At 38.6% G+C, this 23,560-nt stretch overlaps 1 protein-coding gene and 1 pseudogene across 2 annotated transcripts in view; both read right to left on the bottom strand.

The window, feature by feature from the left end:
• Positions 1-23,560, bottom strand: part of NAA35 (N-alpha-acetyltransferase 35, NatC auxiliary subunit) — a 94,217-nt gene that overhangs the window by 36,648 nt on the left and 34,009 nt on the right. For both annotated transcript variants that reach the window (XM_043565830.1, XM_043565831.1), the window contains exons 7-11: positions 20,472-20,538; positions 20,349-20,392; positions 19,063-19,113; positions 18,076-18,159; positions 16,993-17,107 (exon numbers count right to left, since the gene is read on the bottom strand). In XM_043565830.1, the coding sequence (XP_043421765.1) occupies positions 16,993-17,107; positions 18,076-18,159; positions 19,063-19,113; positions 20,349-20,392; positions 20,472-20,538 (361 nt within the window). The remainder of the gene's footprint in view (positions 1-16,992; positions 17,108-18,075; positions 18,160-19,062; positions 19,114-20,348; positions 20,393-20,471; positions 20,539-23,560) is intronic.
• Positions 1,329-1,982, bottom strand: LOC122474745 (annotated as a pseudogene).

Genomic DNA, 23,560 nt, shown 5'->3' with positions numbered 1-23,560 from the left:
TGGATCCAGTTGGCTAGTATCTTGCTGAGGATTTTTGCACCCATGTTCATCAGGGAGATTGGTCTATAGTTCTCCTTTTTAGTGGGGTCTTTGTATGGTTTTGGAATCACGGTAATGCTGGCTTCGAGTATTATACTCCTTTCCTGCTACTAACTGGCATTCTTTCCTTTCATCTTGAAAGATTCCTTTAAACATTTCTTGTGAGGTGGGTCTGGTGATGGTGAACTCTCCCAGCTTCTGCTTATCTGGAAAACTCTATCTCTTCTTCAATACTAAATGGTAACTTTGCTGGGTAAAGTATAATCAGTTGGCAGTTTTTTTGTTCATCACTTTGAATATATGATCCTTCTCCCTTTTGGCCTGCAAGGTTTCTGCTGAAAAATCTGCTGAGTCTTATGGGGCGGGGGGCTGAGAGGGATTCCCTTTTACGTAACAAGTTGCTTTTCTTTGGCTGCTTTCAATAGTCTATACTTGTCTTTTAACTTTTTTTTTTTTTAATTCAACACTGAAAATTTTAATGGACTCAAACTGGCTTACCAGTATCTTCAAGGAGGAATTTCAATGAACTTTTCATATTTATATTTCCTTACATCAAAAACATTTTTAGTTCACACATTCAACACCAGGTCAAAGTCTTATTTTCTTTTTAAGTGATTACTTAATTCACACCGTTTCTTCTCTTGGCTGCTACTTTGGTAACAATTAGGTCCCCACCTCTCAAGAACACTGCATTGAACAGGCTGACACAGAGCCAGTGTGAACACAGGCCCCAAACCAGGGCTTGCAGAAGAACAACAGCAAAACCAGCCTTTCTCTTCACTTAGAAAGGGACTGTGAATCAGAGGGTCCACAGTTCCAATTTCCAAACATGGAAAACCTGGAGCTCAAAGTGAAAATGGAAACCAAAATGCATCAGAAATGAACTACAGTACCTCCTCACATACTCAAGGTCAAGATGGTTCATGAGAAATACGTATCTGATCATCTGGCCTTTTACTGGGAATGGCCCCACTCCAGCATTTTTAAAGGAAGATGGTTTTGTTTCTATTTCATTTCCCACAGGGATATAAAATCTACAAGGGAATATAATCAATCAGAATAAATCAGCTCACTCACAAGACACTCCCAGATAACAATTTCTAGTTGCTGAGCATAATCAGGACATTATTTCAAAGAGGCAAAATTCAGGATAATCTGAAAATTCAAAAGTGACAACTACATTTGCCGGTAGGTTTATGGGAGACACACATAGATTTTTTCCAGTGTATATGTCAAAGGACCAAGACCCCTGATCATCAAAATAAGTTATTTTGAACATTACAGTGCACAGAACAACAGAGGGAAAAACACGTTCTGGGAGAATGACCAAAAGGCATCTTACAAAAGGTTCATATCACTCTGAAGGAGAAGTAATGGAGCCCAGTGCCTTATGGCCTTCATTAGCTTGACCCTTCCTCTTTGATTACAGCAGCCTCAGTGGAAGCAGTCTCTTCTAAATGTTCTGCTGGCTTCTTCTCCTCCTACTCCTCGTCCTCCTGGGGATAGAGGTCGGGGTATTTCTGCATGCATTCCTGCATGACCCGGAACTGGTCTACACAGTCTGACCTCTTGACATCCTCTGTGCTATAGTGGAGGCAGGAAAAGGCCGACTTGAGCTGTTCCCCACAGGGGCCACTGGCCATTCCCCCAAGGCATGGGCAGTTCCAGTTAACGTCTCCATCTAGCAGGATCAATCCGTGCTCCTCATATGGATCGTTGGGGTCATCAGCCACCAGCTCTGCATTGCTTGGAGTTTCATGGTCTTCTCAGGTCACAAATATGATTCGATCCTTCCCTTCCTGCTGGCAGTAGGCCATGGCTGCAGCCCCGGCACTCAGACCTCGCGGCAATAGCGGCAGTGGAGGCCTAGGCGGCAGCAGGCTCCCGCTGTGACCTCTCCTCAAGCTGGGCGGGAGTCTCCGAGGCCCACGCAGATGCGGACCCGCCCCCTCCAGGCCTGCCCGCCACGTGCCTATACTGGTCTTTAACTTTTTGACAATTTAATCGTAATATGTCTTGGTGTGGGTCTCTGGATTTATCTTTCTTGGTACTTCCTAGCCCTCCTAGATCTGGATGTCTCTTTCTTTCCCCAGTTTAAGAAAGTTTTCAGCTTTTTCTGTAAGCTTTCTGCTCCTTTCTCTCTCCTCTTTCTGGGACTACTATAATGCATATGTTGGTTTGTTTTGATGGTGGTGTCCCATAAATCCCCTCAGTTTTTTGTTTTTTTTTTTTTTTTTGGTTTTTTTTTGCTCCTCTGTAGGAATTCCTCTGTAGGAATTCCACTGCCCCATCAAGTTTGCTGATCTCTTCTTCTACTTGATCTAGTCTGCTTTGAAACCCTCTACTTAATTTTTCAGTTCAGTTATTATATTCTTCAGCTCTGTGATTTCTGTTTGGTCCTTTATATATTTTCTATGTCCTGTAGAAATTCTCACTTTAGTCATACATTGCTTCCTGACCTTGGAGAGAATCTTCATGACTTATTTTGAACTCTCAGGTAAATCATCTATCTCTGCTTCATTAATTTGTTTCTGAATATTTCTCTTGTTCTTTTGTTTAGAACATATTCCTTTGTTTCTTCATTTTCTTTGACTTGTTTCTGAATATTAGACAAAATGCTACCTTTCCTAGTCTTGTCAGAGTAGTATCATGTAGATGAACTCTGCAGATCAGCCAAGCCCAAGCTCCTAGCTGTCTCTCAAACTTTGGACTATCCAAGCCTCTTCCTCTGTTCTTAGCAGCTACCAGTAGTTGAGGGTGTCTAAGCCTTTCCTACCTGTTTTAATGTAGGTATTTTCTCATCTGTCTGACGTGTAGGACTTACTCAGCTAGTTTTTGGATCTCATTCAGAAAGAAGTGTTTCATGTGCAGTTGTGCATTTAGTAGTGTGTCCATGGGAGGAAGGGAGCATCCTATGTCACCATCTTGATCAGTTCCCACCCCTAGTTCATTTTAGTGGACAATGGTCTTGGGAAGCAAGAACTGGATGTTAGGCATTTTCACTTTTAGGGTGTCACTGCTCCCAGGTTCTCTAGATCACAGAGCCAGAAAATGTATGTACATAAGGACATACATACATCTGTGTTTACATATACACATATACGTATTCATACACATACACACTTACATCTACATTTCTATATCAATCTATATATTAAAAACCAGGAATTGGGGTGTCTGAGTGGCTCAGTCAGTTGAGCATCCAATTCTTGATTTCAGCTCAGGTCATGATCCCAGGGTCGTGGGATCAGCGTGGAGCCTAGTTAAGACTCTCTCTCAGCTCTGCCCCTCTCCCCCACTTGCACTCTCTAAAATAAACAAACAAAACCATGAATTTATTCCCATACCTTTAATTTCAATGCAACACTACAGAGTTCAATCTACTTTCCTCCCTTTCTAGAAATTAGCATAACTCAACTCCCCAACTGAGAAATGGGGCATACCATGATTCTCAATACATTTTTATATCTGATCAATTTCACTATAGTTTATCTTTGTATTAGTTTCCAAGGCTGTTGTAACAAACAAATTACCACAAAGTGGGTGAAAACATTTATTCTCTCAGTTCTGAAAGCCAGAAGTTTAATATTAGTTTCATGGGCTGAAATCAAGGTGTCGGCAGGGCAGCACTCCATCCAAAGGCTCTAAGGGCAAGTCTGTTCCTTGCTTTTTCCAGCTTCTGTGGCTACTAGAATTCCTTGGTCTACAGCTGCTCACACCAATCTCTACCTCTGTCTTTACATCACTTTTTTTTTTAATTTTTTTCATGTTTATTTATTTGTGTGTGTGTGTGTGTGTGTGTGTGTGTGTGAGAGAGAGAGAGAGAGAGAGAGAGAGACAAAGTGCAAGTGGGGGATGTGCAGAGAGAGAAGGACACAAAGAATCCAAAGCTGGCTCCAGGCTCCGAGTTGTCAGCACAGAGCCTGACGCAGAGCTTGAACTCTTGGACCGCGAGATCATGACCTGAGCCGAAGTCAGACGCCTAACCAACTCAGCCACCCAGGCGCCCCAATCGTCTTCTCCTTTTGTGTGTGTGTCCAATCTCCCTCTGCCTCTCTTTTAAGAAAGACACCTAGGCAGTATTTAGGGCCCAACGAGATAATCTAAGGACAAGTGCAAGATAATCAAAACATCTTTACTTAATCACAAATAAGGTCGTGAGAATTAGGACTCTGATGCTTAGGGCTATCACTTAGCCCATTACAATCTCCTATCAATGACACTCACCTCCCCTACACAGATGTGCTCCCATCTTACTTAGGTTCTGACATGCCAAGCCATCACGATACCCACACCGTTTGGGCTCTTGTACCTCAAGCCAGGTCATTCTTCCACAGAGATGATTCCTTACCCCATTTAAGCTCTGAAACTCCATGCCAGGCCACTTCTATGTACAGATACCCTTCTTAAGCCTGCTTCAGCTACAACTCCCTTCACAGAGCCATCTTTCCATTCTGACACGCTCTTCTTTCTGCTTAGGCTCTGATATTCAATGCCGGGCTATCCTCCTGTATAGATGCTCTTTTCACTCTGCTTCTGATCTGACAGCCTGTACTTGGACACCTTTCCACAGAAACAGCTTCTTCAACATGCATAGGCTCTGAGACCCCACACCAGGCCAGCTCCGTACACAGATGCCCTTCTTCCCTTGCATGGTCTCCAACAACCAGGCACCTAGCTGCCTCTGTGAATCTGCCTCAGGTTCTAACACTCCAGGCCAGGCTACACTCACATGCCCTCCTCACCCTGTCTGGTCTCCCACATTCCTTTTAGGCTATAAAATCCTGCACTAGGCTGCTTCCCACCCCTCCCCCTTGCCCCCACTCTCCTTACCCTATTTAGGCTTTTGACACACTGAACCAAATTGTTCCCATGTAGTCACCCTCCTGATGTTGCCTAGGCTCTGAAATCTCACGGTCAATTGCCCTATGTGCAGATACCCTTTCTCACCTCATTCAAGAAACAGTGAATCTAACCAGGTAGCCCATTCATGTTGTCTTCTCTCAAGCCACTTTACCTCCAAAATCTTGTTCTAGGACCACCTCTTTATGCCTGCTTTCACTCCACTACCATTCTGACACAGACATATCCTCACCCCACACAGGCTTTGACGGCCCTGAGGAATGTCCTGCTATGATCGCATCCTTCCTAACCACATGGTTGCAACACACGGCTCCCTTTGCCGACACCATCCTAATCCTGGGTCAGCCTCCAACATCCTGCTCCAGTACCAAGTCCCTGCTTGCTCAGGCCAACTTCAAGACTTCAGGACTGAATTTTTTTAAGAGCAGAAGGAAAAAACAGCAAGAAACCATTCTTGGTTTTGTTCCCATGTCACAGGAAATATACGCTGTCCTTTGCACTGCTTTTAATTTTGTCTTTCACTACCATTTACTTTGGCATATTTTCTTTCTGATAATTGAGAAGTTTTCTTTAATTTAATAACTAAGTTTCTGAATATCTCTAACGTTCTACATCTTCAGACAGGTATCTATTAAACTCCTCACCCATGAAAATCAATGATTTTCACCTCCCTTTACCCATCAAATTAGAATTATCTCCATCACAGTTTATATATTTAAATCTAACTATATTTCTATGGTCGATTTGTTGACTGTTAACTAGTGTCTTTGGACAAAAACAATATAAAAAGAAAAGAAAAAGTCTTCTTTCCTCCTTTACCTCTTGACTTTTAAGTGATTACTTTTATACTGTCAAGGTTCATGGCACTTCAGTTATATTTAGTAAAACCAATTTCCTACAATGAGATGGATTTACTACTTACTGCTCATCCTTTATGCCACAGCTTTTCCATTTATGCCTTAGTAAGTTGAATTTCATTCTTTATTCCAATCTTTTTCCCCCAGGAAAGTCAAAGAAAAAATATTTCCAGAGTCCTTGCAAGTTTTAATAATATTTGAGTGGCACTTAAGAGATATGACATTCTTAGATCACATTTCTTTAACCAAGAACTTTTAGATTCTGTTCTACTTTCTGTGTTGAATGCTGATGTGAAGGACTCTGAAGTCAGGCTGCACACATAACTGTTGCTTTATATCTGAAGTAATTAATACTTACCAATGTTGCATAGGACATTATGTCATTATACAGGCTTCCAATTAAGCCTGTAAATTTAATTGTATTTGCTTCTTTCTAGAAATGTTTAAAATTTTCTTTCCTGTTCCATAATTTGGTTACTCTCTTAAGGGACACCAATTATGAATATATTGAATCTTCTTTGGCTATTTTTATTCACTTTCCTTTTGCTTAGTTATTTCCTCAGTCCTGATCTCCATGTCCTTTGCAGCTTTTCAGCAATGGGTAGCATACTTTTTACTTTTTTTTTTTTTTTTTTTTTTTTGAAAGAGACAGCATGAACCAGCAGGGGAGGGGCACAGAGACAGAGAGGGAGAGAGACAGAATCCCAAGCAGGTTCTGTGCCCTTACTGCAGAGCCTGATGTAAGGCTTGACCTCATGAACCATGAGATCATGACCTGAGCTGAAATCTAGAGTTGGACACTTAACTGACTGAGCCACCCAGGCAGTCCAATTTTTACTGTTTTCACTTTCAGGACTTTTCTCCTTCTTAGCTGGACTCTGCCTGCTCACTTGTACTATGTTATTATTTTTTACTTTATTTCTAGTATTCCTGCTTTGCAGTCTTGTTTTATAATTTTTTAATAAACTCTTTGAAGTTGTGCAGAACAATGTCTTTGGTCTGTGTTTTTCATCTGCCTTTTGTGTTTCTTTGTTCATTAAATTTCTGGAATATTTGTGTATAAATATCATGCAATTGCTTTTTTAATATCACATCACTGAATGAATGCTTCTTGAGGCAATTATTTGGCTGAGATGTTAAGAATAGTACTCTAGACTAACAGGAAGCCTCACTGACCTGCAGTTAAGCCCCATATGATGTGCCTATGTAAGCATGCAAAGGAAATTATCTATCTTCTTTATTGAACAAAAATTACCAGTTGTTAGCTTGCTAATTAGCATCCTCTTCATCTTGCAGGAATAACATCTTTAGTGCATTTGCATGGCCCTACTTCCTTTGTATCCCCAGGATATTAATCAGACAGGTACCCACAGCCAACTTAATACCCAACTCTTACCTTATTCCAAAAGCGTCCCTGGTTTTGTCTTTCAGATTACACCAACTACTTTGGAAAACATGTGCTTTGCTGGTCAACTTATGTTTACACCAAGAAATCTTGGAATCCATTCTTAATGTTCTCCCTCATCTGGGTTCTATTGCTAATGTGTTTGGCAGCCCTTCACTTTTTTTTTTTTTTTAAGCCCTTCTATTTTTATTTGTATTATAAGGGTTTCTTATTTTTTAAGAAGTTGGGAGGATTCTGTTTCTCGTGTTCTTTATAGTTTTCAGTTGGCTGTGTAGAGAAGCTGCAGACATCTTTAACATCCAAAACCAGAAGTCTTCTGGATTATACACAAACACCCACATGGGTGGGACTGTGTGTGCATGGATTTTTTATTAACAAGAAAAATGTTTTAATTAAGAGTAATATAAATGTTGAAACATTATGGTATATAACTGGAACTAATGTTATATATCAGCTGTATCTCAACTGAAAAAAAAGTAAACAACTCAAGTTTCTCGCAAGAGTACGTCACAGCACAGGCCTAACGGGTTGTGATTTTTAAAAAAGTCAGCTCCCATCTCTCTTGTACACTGCCAGCTGGTAAATAAAATCAACCAGACTAAGGAAGCAAAGTTTCTGTTTCAGCACCAAGCTCAGTCCTCAGGAGGTTAGAGGTGCCATATTACGAAATGAAGCCATTTCTTCCACTTCCTCTTAGGTTTTTTTTTTTGGAACTTACCCCCTTATCACCAAATAACAGGCTTATAATGCTACTCCATGTTTTTTCAGTTTTACACATTATCTCTGACTTACTCCTTCATCTTCAAGAAGTCAGATATATGTATACTATAAACATGTATAAGTTATATACATATATACACTGCCGCCCCCTCATCTCTAATATGGTTAAATCACAATTTTATCATGATCAATATTCAGACATGTACACCATTATGTAAATGATACTCATATCTAGGCCACAGAAAACTTTGCAAACATGGAAATAACTAACTTTTTAGGCTTATTTTGCAGTTAATCATTGTCTTACTTTATGTTTGCCTTCTTTCTACATAGTTAACATTTCAACCCCAAATCGTTTGCCAATTGTCTAAAACTCTTACTACATTAAACACAACAGCTATCGTATTAATTTCACTGGTGACGAAAGGTTTTATATTTGAGACATCTCCCCTAGAGCCTTGTGACTGTCTCCAAGCTAAACTTTTTCACCATGTATACACTGTTGAGTTACTATCTGATCTCACTGCATAATTACCCTCAGGATTTTCTTGATTATTCTCTTATGCTGGATTCTCATATTCCCAAAATTCCATGTTTTCCCATTTCTTGATTTACTCCAGTTATGTTCTTAAATTCCAGTAAAATTAACATACAGTATTAAGTTTCAGACGCACTATATAGTGTTCAACAATTTTATATGTTACTCAGTGCTTATCACGGTAATTGTATTCTTAATCTCCTTCACCTATTTAACCCATCCTCCCTCCCCGACCTCCCCTCTGGTATCCACAGGTTTGTTCTCTATATTTAAGAGTCTGATTTTTGTTGGTCTCTTTTTTCCTTTGTTGTTTTGTTTCTTAATTTCCATATATGAGTGAAATATGGTATATCTGCCTATCCTGACTGACTTCACTTAACCATTATACCCTCTAGATCTATCCATGTTGTTGCAAATGGCAAGGACTATTCTTTTTTACAGGTAGTATTCTATTGTTTGTGTGTGTGTGTGTATCATATCTTCTTTATTCACTTATTAATGGACATGTTTGTCCATAGTTTGACTACTATAAATAATGCTACAATAAACACGGGTACATATACCTTTTTGAAATAGTGTTTTCCTTTTCTTTAGGTAAGTACACAGTAGTGAAGTTACTAGATTATATGATAATTCTATTTTTAATTTCTTGAGGAACTCCACAGTGCTTTCCACACTGGCCGTACTGGTTCACATTCCTACCAATAGTGCACAGAGGTTCATTTTTTTTCTATATCCTTGCCAACACCTGTTGTGTCTTGTGTTCATTTTAGCCATTCTCACAGGTATGAGGTGATACCTCATTGTAGTTTTGATTTGCGTTTCCCTGATGAGTGATGCTGAGCATCTTTTCAAGTGTCTATTAGCCATCTGTATGCCTTCTTTGGAGAAATGTCTGTTCCTGACTTCTGCCTGCTTTAAAATTGGATTTGAGTTTTTTTCATGTTGAGCTGTAGAAGTTTTTAATATATTTTGAATACTAGTTCCTTATCAGATATGTCATTTGTAAATATCTTCTCCCATTCAGAAAGTTGTTTTGTTTCCCTTGCTGTGTAGAATCTTTTAATTTTAGTGTAGTTCCAATAGTTTATTTTTGCTTTTGTTTCCCTTGCCTCAGGGGACCTATCTAAAAAAATGCTGCTAATGGCTGATGTCAGAGAAATTACTGCCTCAACTCTCCTCAAGGATTTTTACGGTTTATTTTGTATGTATGATGTAACAAAGTGGCCCAGATTCATTCTTTTACGTGTAGCTGTCCACTTTTTCCAACACTATTTGTTGAAGAGACTTGTCTTTTTCCCATTGCATAGTCTTGTCTCCTTTGTCAAATGAGTTTATTTTTGAGCTATTGTTTCATTGATCTATGTGACTATATTTGTGCCAGTACCATACTGCTTTGATTACTACAGCTTTGTAGCATAGCTTGAAATCTGGGATTCACATACTTCCAGTTCTGTTCTTTTTCAAGACTGCTTTGGCTATTCAGGGTCTTTTATAGTTCCAACCAAATTTTAGGATGACCAGTTCTAGTTCTGTGAAAAATGCTGTTGATATTTTCACAGGGATTATGTTAAATGTGTAGATTCCTTTGGGTATTGTGGACATTTTAACAATATTTGTTCTCCTAACCCATGAACATAGAGTATCTATTTGTGCCATCTTCAGTTTCTTTCATCAACATTTTATATAGTTTTCAGAGTCTATCACCTCCTTGGTTAAGTTTATCCCTAGGTATTATTTTTGATGCAATTGTAAATGGGACAGTTTTCTTCTCTTTCTGCTACTTTATTAGTGTACAGAAATGCAACAGATGTCTGTTTATTGATTTTGTACTCTGCAACCTTACTGAATTCATTTATCACTTCTACTAGTTTTTCTTGTGGCATCTTTAGGGTTTTCTACATACAGTATCATATCATCTGCAAATAAGCCTTACTTCTTCCGTATCAATTTGCTCACCTTTTATTTTTTCTTTGACTGCTTGCGGCTATGACTTTCAGTACTATGTTGAGTAAAAGTAGTGAGAGTAGACAGCATTGTCTTGTTTTTGACCCTAGGGGAAAAACTCTTAATTTTTCAGCACTGAGTATGTTGGCTATGCATTTTTCATATATGACCTTTATTATATTCAGATATACCTACTTTTTTGGTTTTGTTTTTAATCATGAATGGATGTTGTACTTTGTTAAATGCTTTTTCTGCATCTATTGAAATTATCCCAGTTTTTAACCTTTTTCGTTGATGTGATGCATCATGTTGATTGATTTGCAAATCTATTGAACCATCCTTGCATTCCAGGAATAAATTCCACTTGATCATGTTGAATAATTTCTCTAATGTATTGTTGAATGTGGTTTGCTAGTATTTTGCTGAGAATTTCTGCACCTATATTCATCAATAATATTGTCCTATAGTTCTCTTTTTTTGTAGTTTCTTTATCTGGTTTTGTATCAGGGTAATGCTGACCTTATAAAATGAATTTAGTTTTCCTTCTTCTATTTTAGAATAGTTTTAGAAGAAGTATTAACTCTTCTTTAAATATCTGGTAGAATTCACTTGTGAAGCCATCTGGTCCTGGACTTTTGTTTGTTGGGAGCTTTTTGATTCTTGATTCAATTTCTTTCCTGGTAATTGGTCTGTTCAAATTTTCTAATTCTTCCTGCTTCAGTTTTGGTAGTTTATGTTTCTAGGAATGTATCCATTTCTTCCAGATTGTCTCAATCTGTTGACATATAATTTTATATAACATTTTCCTATAATCTTTTGTATTTCTGTGGTGTTGGTTGTTATTTGACCTCTTTCATTTTTTGAGTCCTTTCTCTCTCTTTCTCTCTCCTTTTTGGGGAGTCTGGCTAATGGTTTATCAGTTTTGTTGATCTTTTCAAAGACCCAGCTCCTGGTTTAATTAATCTATCATTTTTTTTAAGTTCCTATTTCATTCATTTCTGCTCTAATCTTTATCATTTCCTTTCTTTCTTTTGGGGTTTTGTTCTTTTTCTATTTTTGAAATGTATTTATTGATTCTGAGAGGGGACAAAGGGGCAGAGAGAGAGAATTCCAAGTAGGCTCCACACTCTCAGCACAGAGCCAAACGTGGGCTTGATCTCACAAACCATGAGATCATGACCTGAGCCTAGATCAAGACTTGGATGCTTAACTGACTGAGCCACCCAGGCAACCTTGTTCTTTTTCTAGCTCCTTTAGGTGTAAGGTTAGGGTGTTTGAGATTTTTCTTGCTTTTTCTTTCCTGTATCTCTACCAACTTCCTTCTTAGAACACCTTTTGCTGTACCCCAAAGATTCTGAGCCACTGTTTTCATTTTCATTTGTCTCCATTTATTTTTTTATTTCCTCTTTGATTTCTTGGTTGACCCATTCACTGTTCAGTAGTATGTTATTAACCTCCATGTATCTGTGGTCTTTCCAGATTTTTTTGTGGTCGATTTCTAGTTTCCATCGTGGTTGGAAAAGATTCATGCTATGACTTTAATCTTTCTGAATTTGTTGAGACTTGTTTTGCGGCCTAACATGTGATCTATTCTGGAGAATGTTCCATGTGCACCTGAAAAGAATGTGCATTCTACTGATTTAGGGTGCAGTGTTCCCAATGTATTAGATCCATCTGGTCCAATGTGTCACTCAAACCCACTATTTCTTTGTTGATTTTGTTTGGATGTTCTATCCATTGAGGTAAGTAGGGTGTTAAAATCCCCTACTATCATTGTATTACTATCAATTATTTCCTTTATGTTTGTTAATAACTGCTCTATGTATTTGGGTGCTTCCATCTGGGGTGCATAAATATTTACAATTGTCATATCTTCTTGTTGGATTATTGCCTTTATGATTATGTAGTATCCTTTATCTCATTACAGTCTTTGTTATGAAATCTATTTTGTCCAATTTAAGTATTACTATACCTGGCTTTCTTTTCACTTCCATTTGCATGATATATGCTTTTCCATCCCTTCACTTTCAATCTGCATGTGTTTTTAGGTCTGAAATGAGTCTCCTGTAGGCAGCATATAGATGAATCTTGCTTTTTAATCCATTCCACCACCCTATGTCTTTTGATTGGTGCATGTAGTCCATTTACACTCAAAGTAACTATTAACAGTTATGTACTTATTATTTTATGGTTGGATTTGTAGTTCTTCTCTTGCTTTCTTCTCTCATGGTCTGTTGGCTTTCTTAAGTGAAGCTTTCCTTCCTCTATTATTTCTTGAAATAGCATGATATATTTGGATTTCTCTTTATTTTATATATATCTATTACCAGTTTTTAATTTGTGGTTACTATTATGTTTTTATAACAAGTTACCTATACAAGTTACCAAGCAATCTATATTAATTTGATGGTCAGTTGAATGTGAACATATATATATATATATATATATATGTATATACACACACACACACACACATATATATATATATATATATATATATATATCCGGTTTACTTATTTTGAGAGAGAGAGAGAGAGAGAGAGAGAGAGAGAGAGAGAGAGCGTGAGCAGGGGAGGGGCAGAGAGAGAGAAAGAGAGAAGATCCAAAGCAGGCCCCACATTGTCAGTACAGGGCCAGATGTGGGGCTCAAACTCACAAACTGTGAGATCATGACCTGAGCTAAAACCAAGAGTCAGACGCTCAAGTGACTGAGTCACCCAGGTGCCCCAAGTTTGAACCCATTCTAAAAGCACTAAATTTTTACTCTTCTCTCCCCCAGGTGTACAATGTCATACTTTCCATCCTTTTGTGAATCCCTTGACTGATGTCTAACTGTACTTACTTTACAACTTTTGTGCTTCCTACTTTTCTTAATCCTGTTTATGGTCTTTCCTTTCCACTCAGAGTACCCTTTAACATTTCTTATTTAAAAAAAAAAAAAAGTATCATTTCTTAGAGAGCTGGCTTAGCGGTGAAGAATTCCTTCAACTTTTGTCTGGGAAACTCTTAGCTCTCCTATTCTGAATGACAGCCTCGCTAGATAGACTTGGTTGCAGGTTTTTTTCTGTTGGCACTTTGAATATATTATGCTACTCCCTCTGGGCTGCAAAGTTTCTGCTGAAAAATCAGCTGATAGCCTTATCAGGTTTCTCTTGTATAGAACTGTTTTTTCGTCTTGCTGCTTTTAAAATCCTCTTTATCCCTAGTTTTTGCCATTTTAATTACTATGTATCTTAGTATTGACCTCCTTGGGTTGATTTTGTTGGGGACTCTGTACTTCCCGGATCTGGATTTGTTTTCTTCCCTAGATTCAAGAAGTTTTCCACTATTATTCCTTCAAGTAAATTTTCTGCCCTCTTTTCTCCTTCTGAGATCCCTAAAATGTGAATGTTACACTTGACAATATTAATCTACTTAATCTACTTCTCATTTTTTAAATTATTCTTTTTTTTGGTCCTGTTTGGCTTGACTGCTTTCCATTGTTCTCCAGGTCACTTATCTGTTCTTCTGCTTCTTCTAGTCTACCATCTATGCCCTCTATTTTTTTTTAATTTTTCAAATTTTTATTTTTGACAGAGAGTGAGCACACAGTGGGGGAGGGGCAGAGAGAGACAGAGAGAGAGAGAGAGAGAGAGAGAGAGAGAGGACAGAGGATCCAAAGAGGGCTCTGCATGGGCAGCACGGAGCCCAACATGGGGCTCGAACTTGTGAACCTGAGATCATGACCTGAGGAGTTGGAAGCTTAACCAACTGAGCTACCTGGGCGCCCGCCCTAGTGTATTTTTAATTTCGGTTATTGAGTGTTTCACATCTGATGGGTTCTCTTCTGTTTTCTATCTCCACGTTGAGGATCTCGCTGAGATTTCCCACTCTCTTCTCAAGTCTGGTAAGTATCTTTATAACCATTATTCGGAATGGCATAACAGGCCTATTACCTCAGTTTCATTTAGGTCTCTTTCTGTGTTCTTCCATTTGGGACCTGTTCCTCTCTCCTCATTTTTTCTAACTCTCTGTGTGGCTGCTTCTATGTTTAGGAAATTCAGCTATGTCTCCTGCTCTTGACACTAGCGGTCTTATGAAGAAGAGGTCCTGTGGTACCATAGTACAATGTCCTCTGTACACCAGAACCTGGTGCTTCAGAGTGTCTATATGTGTTGTGTGCACCCTACTGTTGTTACTGAGCTGTGTTTGCTTTCAGTGCAGTCATCTGCAATGACTCTCTTTGCCTGTTGTGAGCAGGGTTTGGTGCCTGTGTTGTTCATGAACCAGTCTGCCACTGCCTTGGGTTTGAGGTGGGTCAGACCAGGCGTTTGCCAGAGCCGTGGTCACAGAGTACTGTAGGCCACTTTCCCTGTGTCTTCCCCTGAGTAGCTTTTGTTGGTGGGCAGGGCCTACAGTCAGACCAATGTGTGTGGTTATCTTTCCCTCTCCCAGGGTAGGAGTCACTTTGAGAGGTGCCGATCCCTGTTGGGGATGCTTGCACGCTGTCATGCTTGAGGCACCACTCTGGATGGACTCCTGCTGAGGAAGTGTTAGAGGGGGCGGGTCTGCTGGTGAATGCAAGGAGGGGCATACAGTGTTACCAAGGTTTGTGCTGGTCTGTTGTGATAGGGTAATAGAGTGGCTTTGGAAAACTCCTGCTGTGGGTGGCAGAAGACCACAGAGGTGGGATGTGCTGTTAGCAAGCTGGGTGGAGAGTGTGTATCCTGCAATGGTTCCCGTGACTGTTTATCTAAGCTGGGCAGACGGGAAGGGAAATGGCACCCGCCAGCTCTTTTGTTCTTCAAGAAGGCTCCTAAAGATCTGTTCTCCTGCAGCATACTTCAGAGACCAGCAAATAAATCTTGTTCCTGTATACCTCAGATGTTTTTCAAACTGCTGCTTCTATGCAATATCTCAGCAGGGCTGTTGTGCTGTCTCCTGAAGGGCAGTGTCTCAATTTCCTATTGCCTTCTGGCTCAGAGCTGAGCTTGTTGATTTTTAAAGTTCCAGGTGTTAAGCCCCACTGATTGTATGAACACAAGAAGTTAAACCCGTCTGGTTTTCAAAGCCAAATGTTATGGGGATTTATCTTCCCAGCGTAGGTCCCCTTTGCCTGATGTGGGGTCTGCTGCTCTCCCCTCTCTGCATCCTCAGTGTTACTCATTCCCACAGACAGCCCTGATGATCCATTTAACTCCTGACCACGTCTCCATCCTTCGTATCCTCTTCCATGTGGCCTCTTCTCTCTATCTGGCTATGGAGAGTTGTTCTGACAGGCTTCCAGTGGTTTTCTGGGTAATTAACACTGATGTGGGTGTTATAAGGTGTATCTGTGAAATGAGGGGATCTAAGGATCCTCCCACTCTGCCATCTTCCCCAGAATCCCCTTAGTCCTTTTTTTGGAGCACATACCCAGTGGTAACTTAAAAAGCTTTGGGGAGATTAATTTGGAGATTTTACTTACAATTATCTTCCTTCACAATTAAATGATACCTTGAAACTAGGATTCGAGATTAGAATACATCCCCTCACCCAAATTCTGAAAACACTACTCCATTTTTTTTCCTTCTTTCTTTCTTTCTTTTTTTTTTAATCAGGCTTCACACCCAGTGTGCAGCCCAACACAGGGCTTGAACTCATCACCCTGAGATCAAGACCTGAGCTGAGATGGAGTCAGATGTTTAACCACTTGAGTCACCCAGGCGCCCCTGGCTCCATTTTCATTTAATCACAAGTCTATGGAGATACAATTAACATACCATATAATTCATCTACCGAAAGTACAAAATTTAAGAGCATATAAGGGGCGCCTGGGTGGCTCAGTTGGTTAAGTGTCCGACTTCGGCTCAAGTCATGATCTTGTGGTCCGTGAGTTCGAGCCCTGCGTCGGGCTCTGTGCTGACAGCTCAGAGCCTGGAGCCTGTTTCAGATTCTGTGTCTCCCTCTCACTCTGACCCTGACCCTCCCCCGTTCATGCTGTGTCTCTGTCTCAAAAATAAATAAACGTTAAAAAATTAAAAAAAAAAAGAGAATATAAATATCATCTCGTTATAGTGAGTTTGAAGAATCACTACTGCTACAAATTATCTAAAATGTTAACTCAGCTGCAACTTTTACAACAAAAAGGTACATTATTCCTTTCATTTTAAGACATATTTCATAAATATAACCTACTGTCAACAATGTGCCAAGCACTTCAGAGATACACAAATAAGACAGTTCCTGGCCTAAGATACTGTCATGGAAAGACAAACAGGCAACCAACTACAATGTGATATACTAAAAACATGTTCTAACACAGGCATGTATGAGTGCAATGAGGCCGCAGAGGGCATATCTAGGCCAAGTATTCAGGGAATACTATGTAATCGAGGTGATGATCTCTCAAAGGAGTAAAGGGGAGAGGTGATTAAAAAAAGAATATAATGCTGACATCACAGAATGATCACCAGACAGGGTAAATATTCAGAGCCCAAACAGTAAGATACAGGAGATGGCCAAGTTCTATAGTACATTTTATGTAAGTCTACAGAGTAAAACATCCCATGGTCCCAACAGGCTGACTTACACGAAATTTTAGAACAAACCAAACTATATAATCTGGATGGGTAAGAAAGAAAAAGAGTAAAACAGACAATTACCTCCTTTTGTAGTATCATTCTGAGCCTGGATGCCATGATGCAATGAATTATGAATGGCAGAAAGAAGATCTGCTGCTTGAACCATCAATTTTTGAGCTTCTGCAACAGCACTGGTCTAGCAAATAAATCACCAAAAACATTCTTACATATTCTTTCACTGAAAGATATACATTAAATAGGAAAATCCTATAAACAATAATGAAATTAAATGTTGTAATGACATTGGTTTTCAGAAACTATTCACTTAATACAGGATGCTCAGATCCTGTTAGGATAGAAATTAGTTTTTTACCCCTTCTTATATCTTGTAGGAGCCATTAAAAACTAACAGGAAACAATGCTGGCTTATTCTGTTCATCTTATATTTAAAAAAAAGAAAGGAAAAAAAATCGAGTTTCAGGCAACTGGAAAATTTCAACATTTCTCCTATGCTATTCATTAAGTTGAAATTAAAAAAAAAAGAAAACAGGAAAACAACAGACTCAGATCAATGGTAAAGGTTGGCTCTCCACTCACCACTTCCTAACTATCTACATATTAGTTTGTAATTGACTTCAATTAATGCAAATACACACAAAGAAAAAGTATTCACCATCTAGGGCTTACTTCTGGTTCTACACAAATCCAACAGTTAATTATTTAACTGAATGAAAGATGTCTACCTAAAATTCCCATTTCTGCTTTCTCCTTTTCAATTCACAAAACAAGACTACCCACAAGCAATTTCAGCTTCTATTATTATATCCATTAACAAGTAATATAAAATATATTTATATACCAACAACAGACACGGATATGTTATGGAGCAGAATGTAAATTCATGTGACTTTTTGAAAAAATTATCAGGGCTACTCTAATATTACATATATATGTAATATTATATATATGTGATAATATACACACACACACAAATATATATAAAATCACCAGATAAAAATATACCAAATGCTCAATTCTGTATATGTGTGGTTGGGGGTGCTTTGATGGAAAAGCCTCAGAATTACTTCAATAACACACTCTATCCCCCCAAAGGGGGGAAAAAAAAAATAACCCACTAAAATAGATTATAGTAAATGCCCTTACCTCTTTCTTAGTAAAGGCTATGAGCACTGTCAGTAACACTCGAGTGAATTTCACTCTGCTGAATACTGCTAAACATTGTTGGTGCTAAAAAATAAGGACTAGAAGTTAAAAGATGCAAAGTCTGGCAAAGGAATTTCATTTTCAAATATAGTATTTTAAGTCCTAAATCTCAATGTTAATGACTTACTATATTACACACACTTTCACTTACAGTCTTTTAAATGCCTGAAAATGAGCTGCAGAAAACATAAAACCTATTCTACTGAAACAGAGATATAAAGTAAAACTTTATCAATGGGATGAATTTTTCCTTAAGTCAAAAGTTACAATGATATCTCAAAAACTGAATTAGTATTTAAAAAAATTTTTTAATATTTATTCTTGAGAGAGAGAGAGAGAGAGAGAGAGAGAGAGAGAGAGAGAGAGTGAGAGTGTGAGCATGAGCAGGAGAGGGACAGAGAGAGAGAGAGGGAAACACAGAATCCAAAGCAGGCTCCAGGCTCCTAGCTGTCAACACAGAGCCCGACATGGGGCTCAAACTCACGAGCCGTGAGATCATGAACTGAACTGAAGTCAGATGTTTAACCGACTGGGCCAACCAGGTGCCCCTGAATTAGCATTTTTAACAGGAATAATAAAAAGATGCTGTAAGCAGAGTCAGAAAATTAAGGATCTTGACAAAGGTTCAGCAACTTTTCATACTGTCCAAGTTCTTGAGTTTTGCCAAGTTTTGGTGTATCATCTGTAAAAAATCATTTTTCTTCCTACCTCACAGGAATACTGAAGAGCTTTGAAATCATGTATTTGAAAGAGGTGTACTATCATTCTATCAAAATAAATACAAGGGAAATAAAATCCCTTGCAATGTCCAACTTTTAAAGAAATACCTTAAAAAGGGCTTCCATAAATTATAACGCAGTTCATAAAACTACAACATTAAGAGGTAGACTTCTCTGATATTATCTACCAGAAAATAAGTTCAATTACTTCTAGTTCAACTTCTGGATCTCTTTCTTCTCCTTGTCGACTTCGAGTACTCTAAAATTTTAAAAAAGGTGAATTAAAATAAACACAAACTTGTAGAAATACTAGTTTATAAATACCAAAATAAAGCACTAAATTAATTTATTGAGTATATGCAAGAATCTGATTTTAAGAAAAATATTTGGAAGAAAAAAGCTGTATCTACTATTTATTTTCCTATTAATACTATATACAGAAAGTTCATTTTGATACAAATTATAAAGATCATATGGAAGAGTAAGGTATTAAAAACAGCTAAAGCAAAACAATGAAATAAGTAAAAGCATGTGGCACACAGTACTTCTTTCTTTTTAAAACGATGTATTAATTGAAAGTCTTGACACTCTCAAAACTAACCCTGTTAGAAAAAAATAGTAACCTTTATAAAAATCACATCATAAAAATAAAGTCACACTGTAAATACTGATTATTCTACACTAAAATGCAAAACCTCTCGTTTATACGTGACTAACACACGACTATTTTGACAACTGCAGGGCAGTACTATGGGAAGATCTGGCAGAAGATCAGGGTTCTAGCCCCGCACTGCCACTTCCTAGTGGCATGCCCTGTATTAATCTCAGACAGCTTACTTGACTCCTTTAAGCTGTGTTTTCCTCATCAAAAACTAGGGCACTGTATGCAACTTATTGCCTAATTCACTGCACAATTATAAATATCAACTAAGGCAATAATATATAATCACTGTGACAACCATGCTGTGTTATACGAGTGTAGAAAAACAGCAGAAATAGAACTTTTTTCCTTTTTTAAATCTCTGTGCAAACCAAATCATCACATCGTCTGGCTCAAGGATATTATTCACAGAAGGCTTTCACCAGATTTGGGGAGCCACCATTTACTGAGGTCTTCTACTGTGTTGCACACATTGTACTAGCTATTGAAGATACAAAGTTGAAGACGATAGTCCTTACCTCTGAGGAACTTAACACTCTAGAATATTAATATTTAATATTTAATTTAATATTCTTAAAACAGCAGAGTGTAATTCTAAAACACTGGCAAAAAAGTGAAACGTCTTAAAGGTTACATTTTCAATACTTGAAAGGAACATTAATTCACCAGAAACTCCTCCTGTGAAGTTGTCTTCAAATTCATTGCAAAAAAGACACAGCATATATCAAGGAAGAGGGTGGTCCTCCCTTCACTAGCTATAATCGGCTAAAGGTAACCTCACACTTAGAAGAGTTCAAAGATCCTATAGCAAAGCAACGAGAGATGGAAAATACCTTTACTCTTCTTTGCATGTCATCCTCCACATCTTTTAGCATGCCTAGAAAGAGAGACCATGAGTTTAAATGGGAAACAAATCCAAACACAAAACTTGTGAATCATCGTATAAACTGTTTTACCTGTCACTCGAAGGTCTGTCACACTGTTAGCCATTTTAAATCCATAAGTCATTGATTGAAAATCTTCCTGTACAGGAAAGCAATAATTAGGCCTTTGAGTACTAGCAAAACCTTTTATTAGATTTCTCTTACAAAATCACAATTTGCTAATATGAACACAGTAATGAAATGTCATCAGCTTATCTATATACATCCACGTTTTCCCTATAATGTATCCTTAAAACATCATATTCTTTTTTTTTTTTTAATTTTTTTTTTCAACGTTTATTTATTTTTGGGACAGAGAGAGACAGAGCATGAACGGGGGAGGGGCAGAGAGAGAGGGAGACACAGAATGGGAAGCAGGCTCCAGGCTCCGAGCCATCAGCCCAGAGCCCAACGCGGGGCTCGAACTCACGGACCGCGAGATCGTGACCTGGCTGAAGTCGGACGCTTAACCGACTGCGCCACCCAGGCGCCCCCTTAAAACATCATATTCTAATGCTGTCTCCATCTTTAATTGTTTGTCTTTAGGCAATTTAAATACACTTGTATTTAGTATGTTCATTTGCAAAATAAGGTTAATGCTTATGACAATATCAGAAAATGGTAATTCACACTTACGGAGTATTCTCACATTCACAAGTGAACAGTAAATACACAGAAATTACTGCTTGATAAGATTGAAAGATTTAAACAAGACTTTTAATTCAAAAATTATCAAATGCTTGTTTATACACTGTTCGGCTACAAAGGTTAAGCCTTCTCAAATAAAATTACTCAAAGTGATAGCAAAAGCACATTTCCACTCAGCCCCACTATAAAGAAAAAGTTATTCATACATGGATTCCTACCTGCAAAGTCATTTAAAACACTGCTGAGACATTAACAAATTAAGTAGTTTGCTAGACTCACTTTGAAGACTAGAAATTTAATATCATTTGGCTGATTCTATTAAGTCACAAGCTCTATTAAAGGAATGTTTCTGTCATGTTAGAATTCTTAACACGTATATAGAAGCCTAATACAACGGAATAACAGGCGTTTACAGCAGGGGCCAGAACTATAGCAGAATTTTTGGATTCTTAAAAGTATCAGTGTCATCTATATGTAATCTATATCATGTACTATAGGTTACAAACAGAAAAACAAACAAACAAACAAACATCAATGTCCCTGGGTTCAAAGAACTGTTAGTGTTATTATAGGACTCACAGGATTGGGACTTTTAAAAATCTCAGGTTGTGTTACAAAGCTGTGAGCTTATCCTCTAGGTAAAGTTTATGCTCTACCCCTACTTGGCCACCAAATAGGATTCTCGTGTTTTACACGTCTAAAAAGGAACTCTCCCAGTGTTTACCACATTGCTAAATGGCACCTCTATCCACCCATAGTTACTCTGGCTGAAAACCTTCACCTCGATTCCTCTCATTTTCCCACGTTCTGTATCAGATCATCAGAACAGATGACAGACTCAAACTTCCAATTTCTCATCTAAGCGCAGCTCCCGGCTTTCACAGCTGTCTCTAGTAAAGGCACCACCGCCTCTCACTTCCACAACTGCCTCCACACAGGGCCCCCTCCTTCCATGCTTATCCCTGCTACAATTTATTCACCACCAGAAGCCAAAAGGGTTGTTTTAAAATAAGTCATTTCACATCACCTCCTACTGAAAACCTTTCAACTGTTTCCCTCCTCACAGGAAAATCAAAAATCCTACATGGACTGAGGCCCTCCATCAATCACCATGTGGCCCAGCTTCCCTCTCCAACCTCATTTCCTTCTACCTACCATTCTTCTCCACGATCCCTGCACTGCAGCCACACAGGCCTTATTATCCTTCAGATACATCAAACATGTTCTCTTCTCAAGACCTCTGTACATGCTGACCCCTCCCTACAAGGAGTTTCTTCCTAAGATCTCCAAAGCCCCTTCACTCACTGTATTCTAGCCTCTGTTCCCATGTCAAACCTCAAAACAGAGCTTTGCACTGTGCATTCTCTTTAAAACAGCATCCCCCGCCATTCTACATGCCCTGTGCCTGCTTTACTCTCCTACATAGAACTTACCAACACCTGACGAGATATATTTGTTTAGTGACACACTATCTGTCTCAAGGAATGCATGATCAATGACATCAAGGCTTTGTTGTATTCACTGCTTTATCTCCAGGGCTTAGAACTGTACTTGGCACAAAGTACTGTTCAAAATATATTTGTCAACTGAATGATGACCTACTGTAGGACAGGGGCTGTTTTCCTGGTCATCTTCCTACGTAGATCAAGTTGGCTCGGGATACTTGTGGGACTGGTGGACACTGTGGCAAACTGGAGAAGACATGCTTCATCTGAAGGAAGCCAGCCACTACTTATCTTACTGAGTAATGAAGGCACAACTAGTGTTTTTCAGAACAAAAACTTAATTTAACATAAAATCCTCCAACTTTTGAATGTTACTCATTTTTAAAAAATTAAGTAGGCCAACACCATGAAGATAAAACAAAACACACCAGTAAGCCCCATCGATGCAACGTTTTCCAAGAGGAATCACTGCATCTAAGGAAAAGCATTCACATGATAGAATACCGCAGGTCTATGTAAATAAATACTAGCCTCGGTAACAAGAACTTCATCTAAATCACTGGAAGACTGAAGCAGACCGAGTTACATAAGCAGATGCTACCATTAAAAGATCATTCCTGAAACCTTGTAGATTTAACAAGCGCAAAAATCACAGTGAAACCAGGGAGACAGACCAGTTACTGGACACTACCCAACAGTACAAGCAGGAGCTGAGGACGATTTGGATTGAGATTATAACTGGAGGTGATGAGAGGTTGTTGAAATCAGGATATATTGAAAAGGTAAAGCCTACACGATGTGCCAAAGACGCGAATGTGGAGTAGGAGGTAAACTTCACAATCAAGGGTCATTTTCAGGTGTTTCGTCTGAGCAACTGGTATATGATAGCACAATTTACTGAGAGGGGGCAGACTTTCAGAGGAGTAGGTTTAAAGGCAGAAATGGAGTACAATTTTGATTAAGTATATAATTTCTTTAGTTATCCAAGTGAAGATTTCAGGAAGGCACTTGCGTGAGTCTGGAAGTCAG

The sequence above is a fragment of the Prionailurus bengalensis genome, chromosome D4, assembly GCF_016509475.1.
Source record: "Prionailurus bengalensis isolate Pbe53 chromosome D4, Fcat_Pben_1.1_paternal_pri, whole genome shotgun sequence".
Taxonomy (NCBI): domain Eukaryota; kingdom Metazoa; phylum Chordata; class Mammalia; order Carnivora; family Felidae; genus Prionailurus; species Prionailurus bengalensis.
Note: the sequence above shows the minus strand (reverse complement) of the source record. Positions and strands in the feature narration are given on the sequence as shown.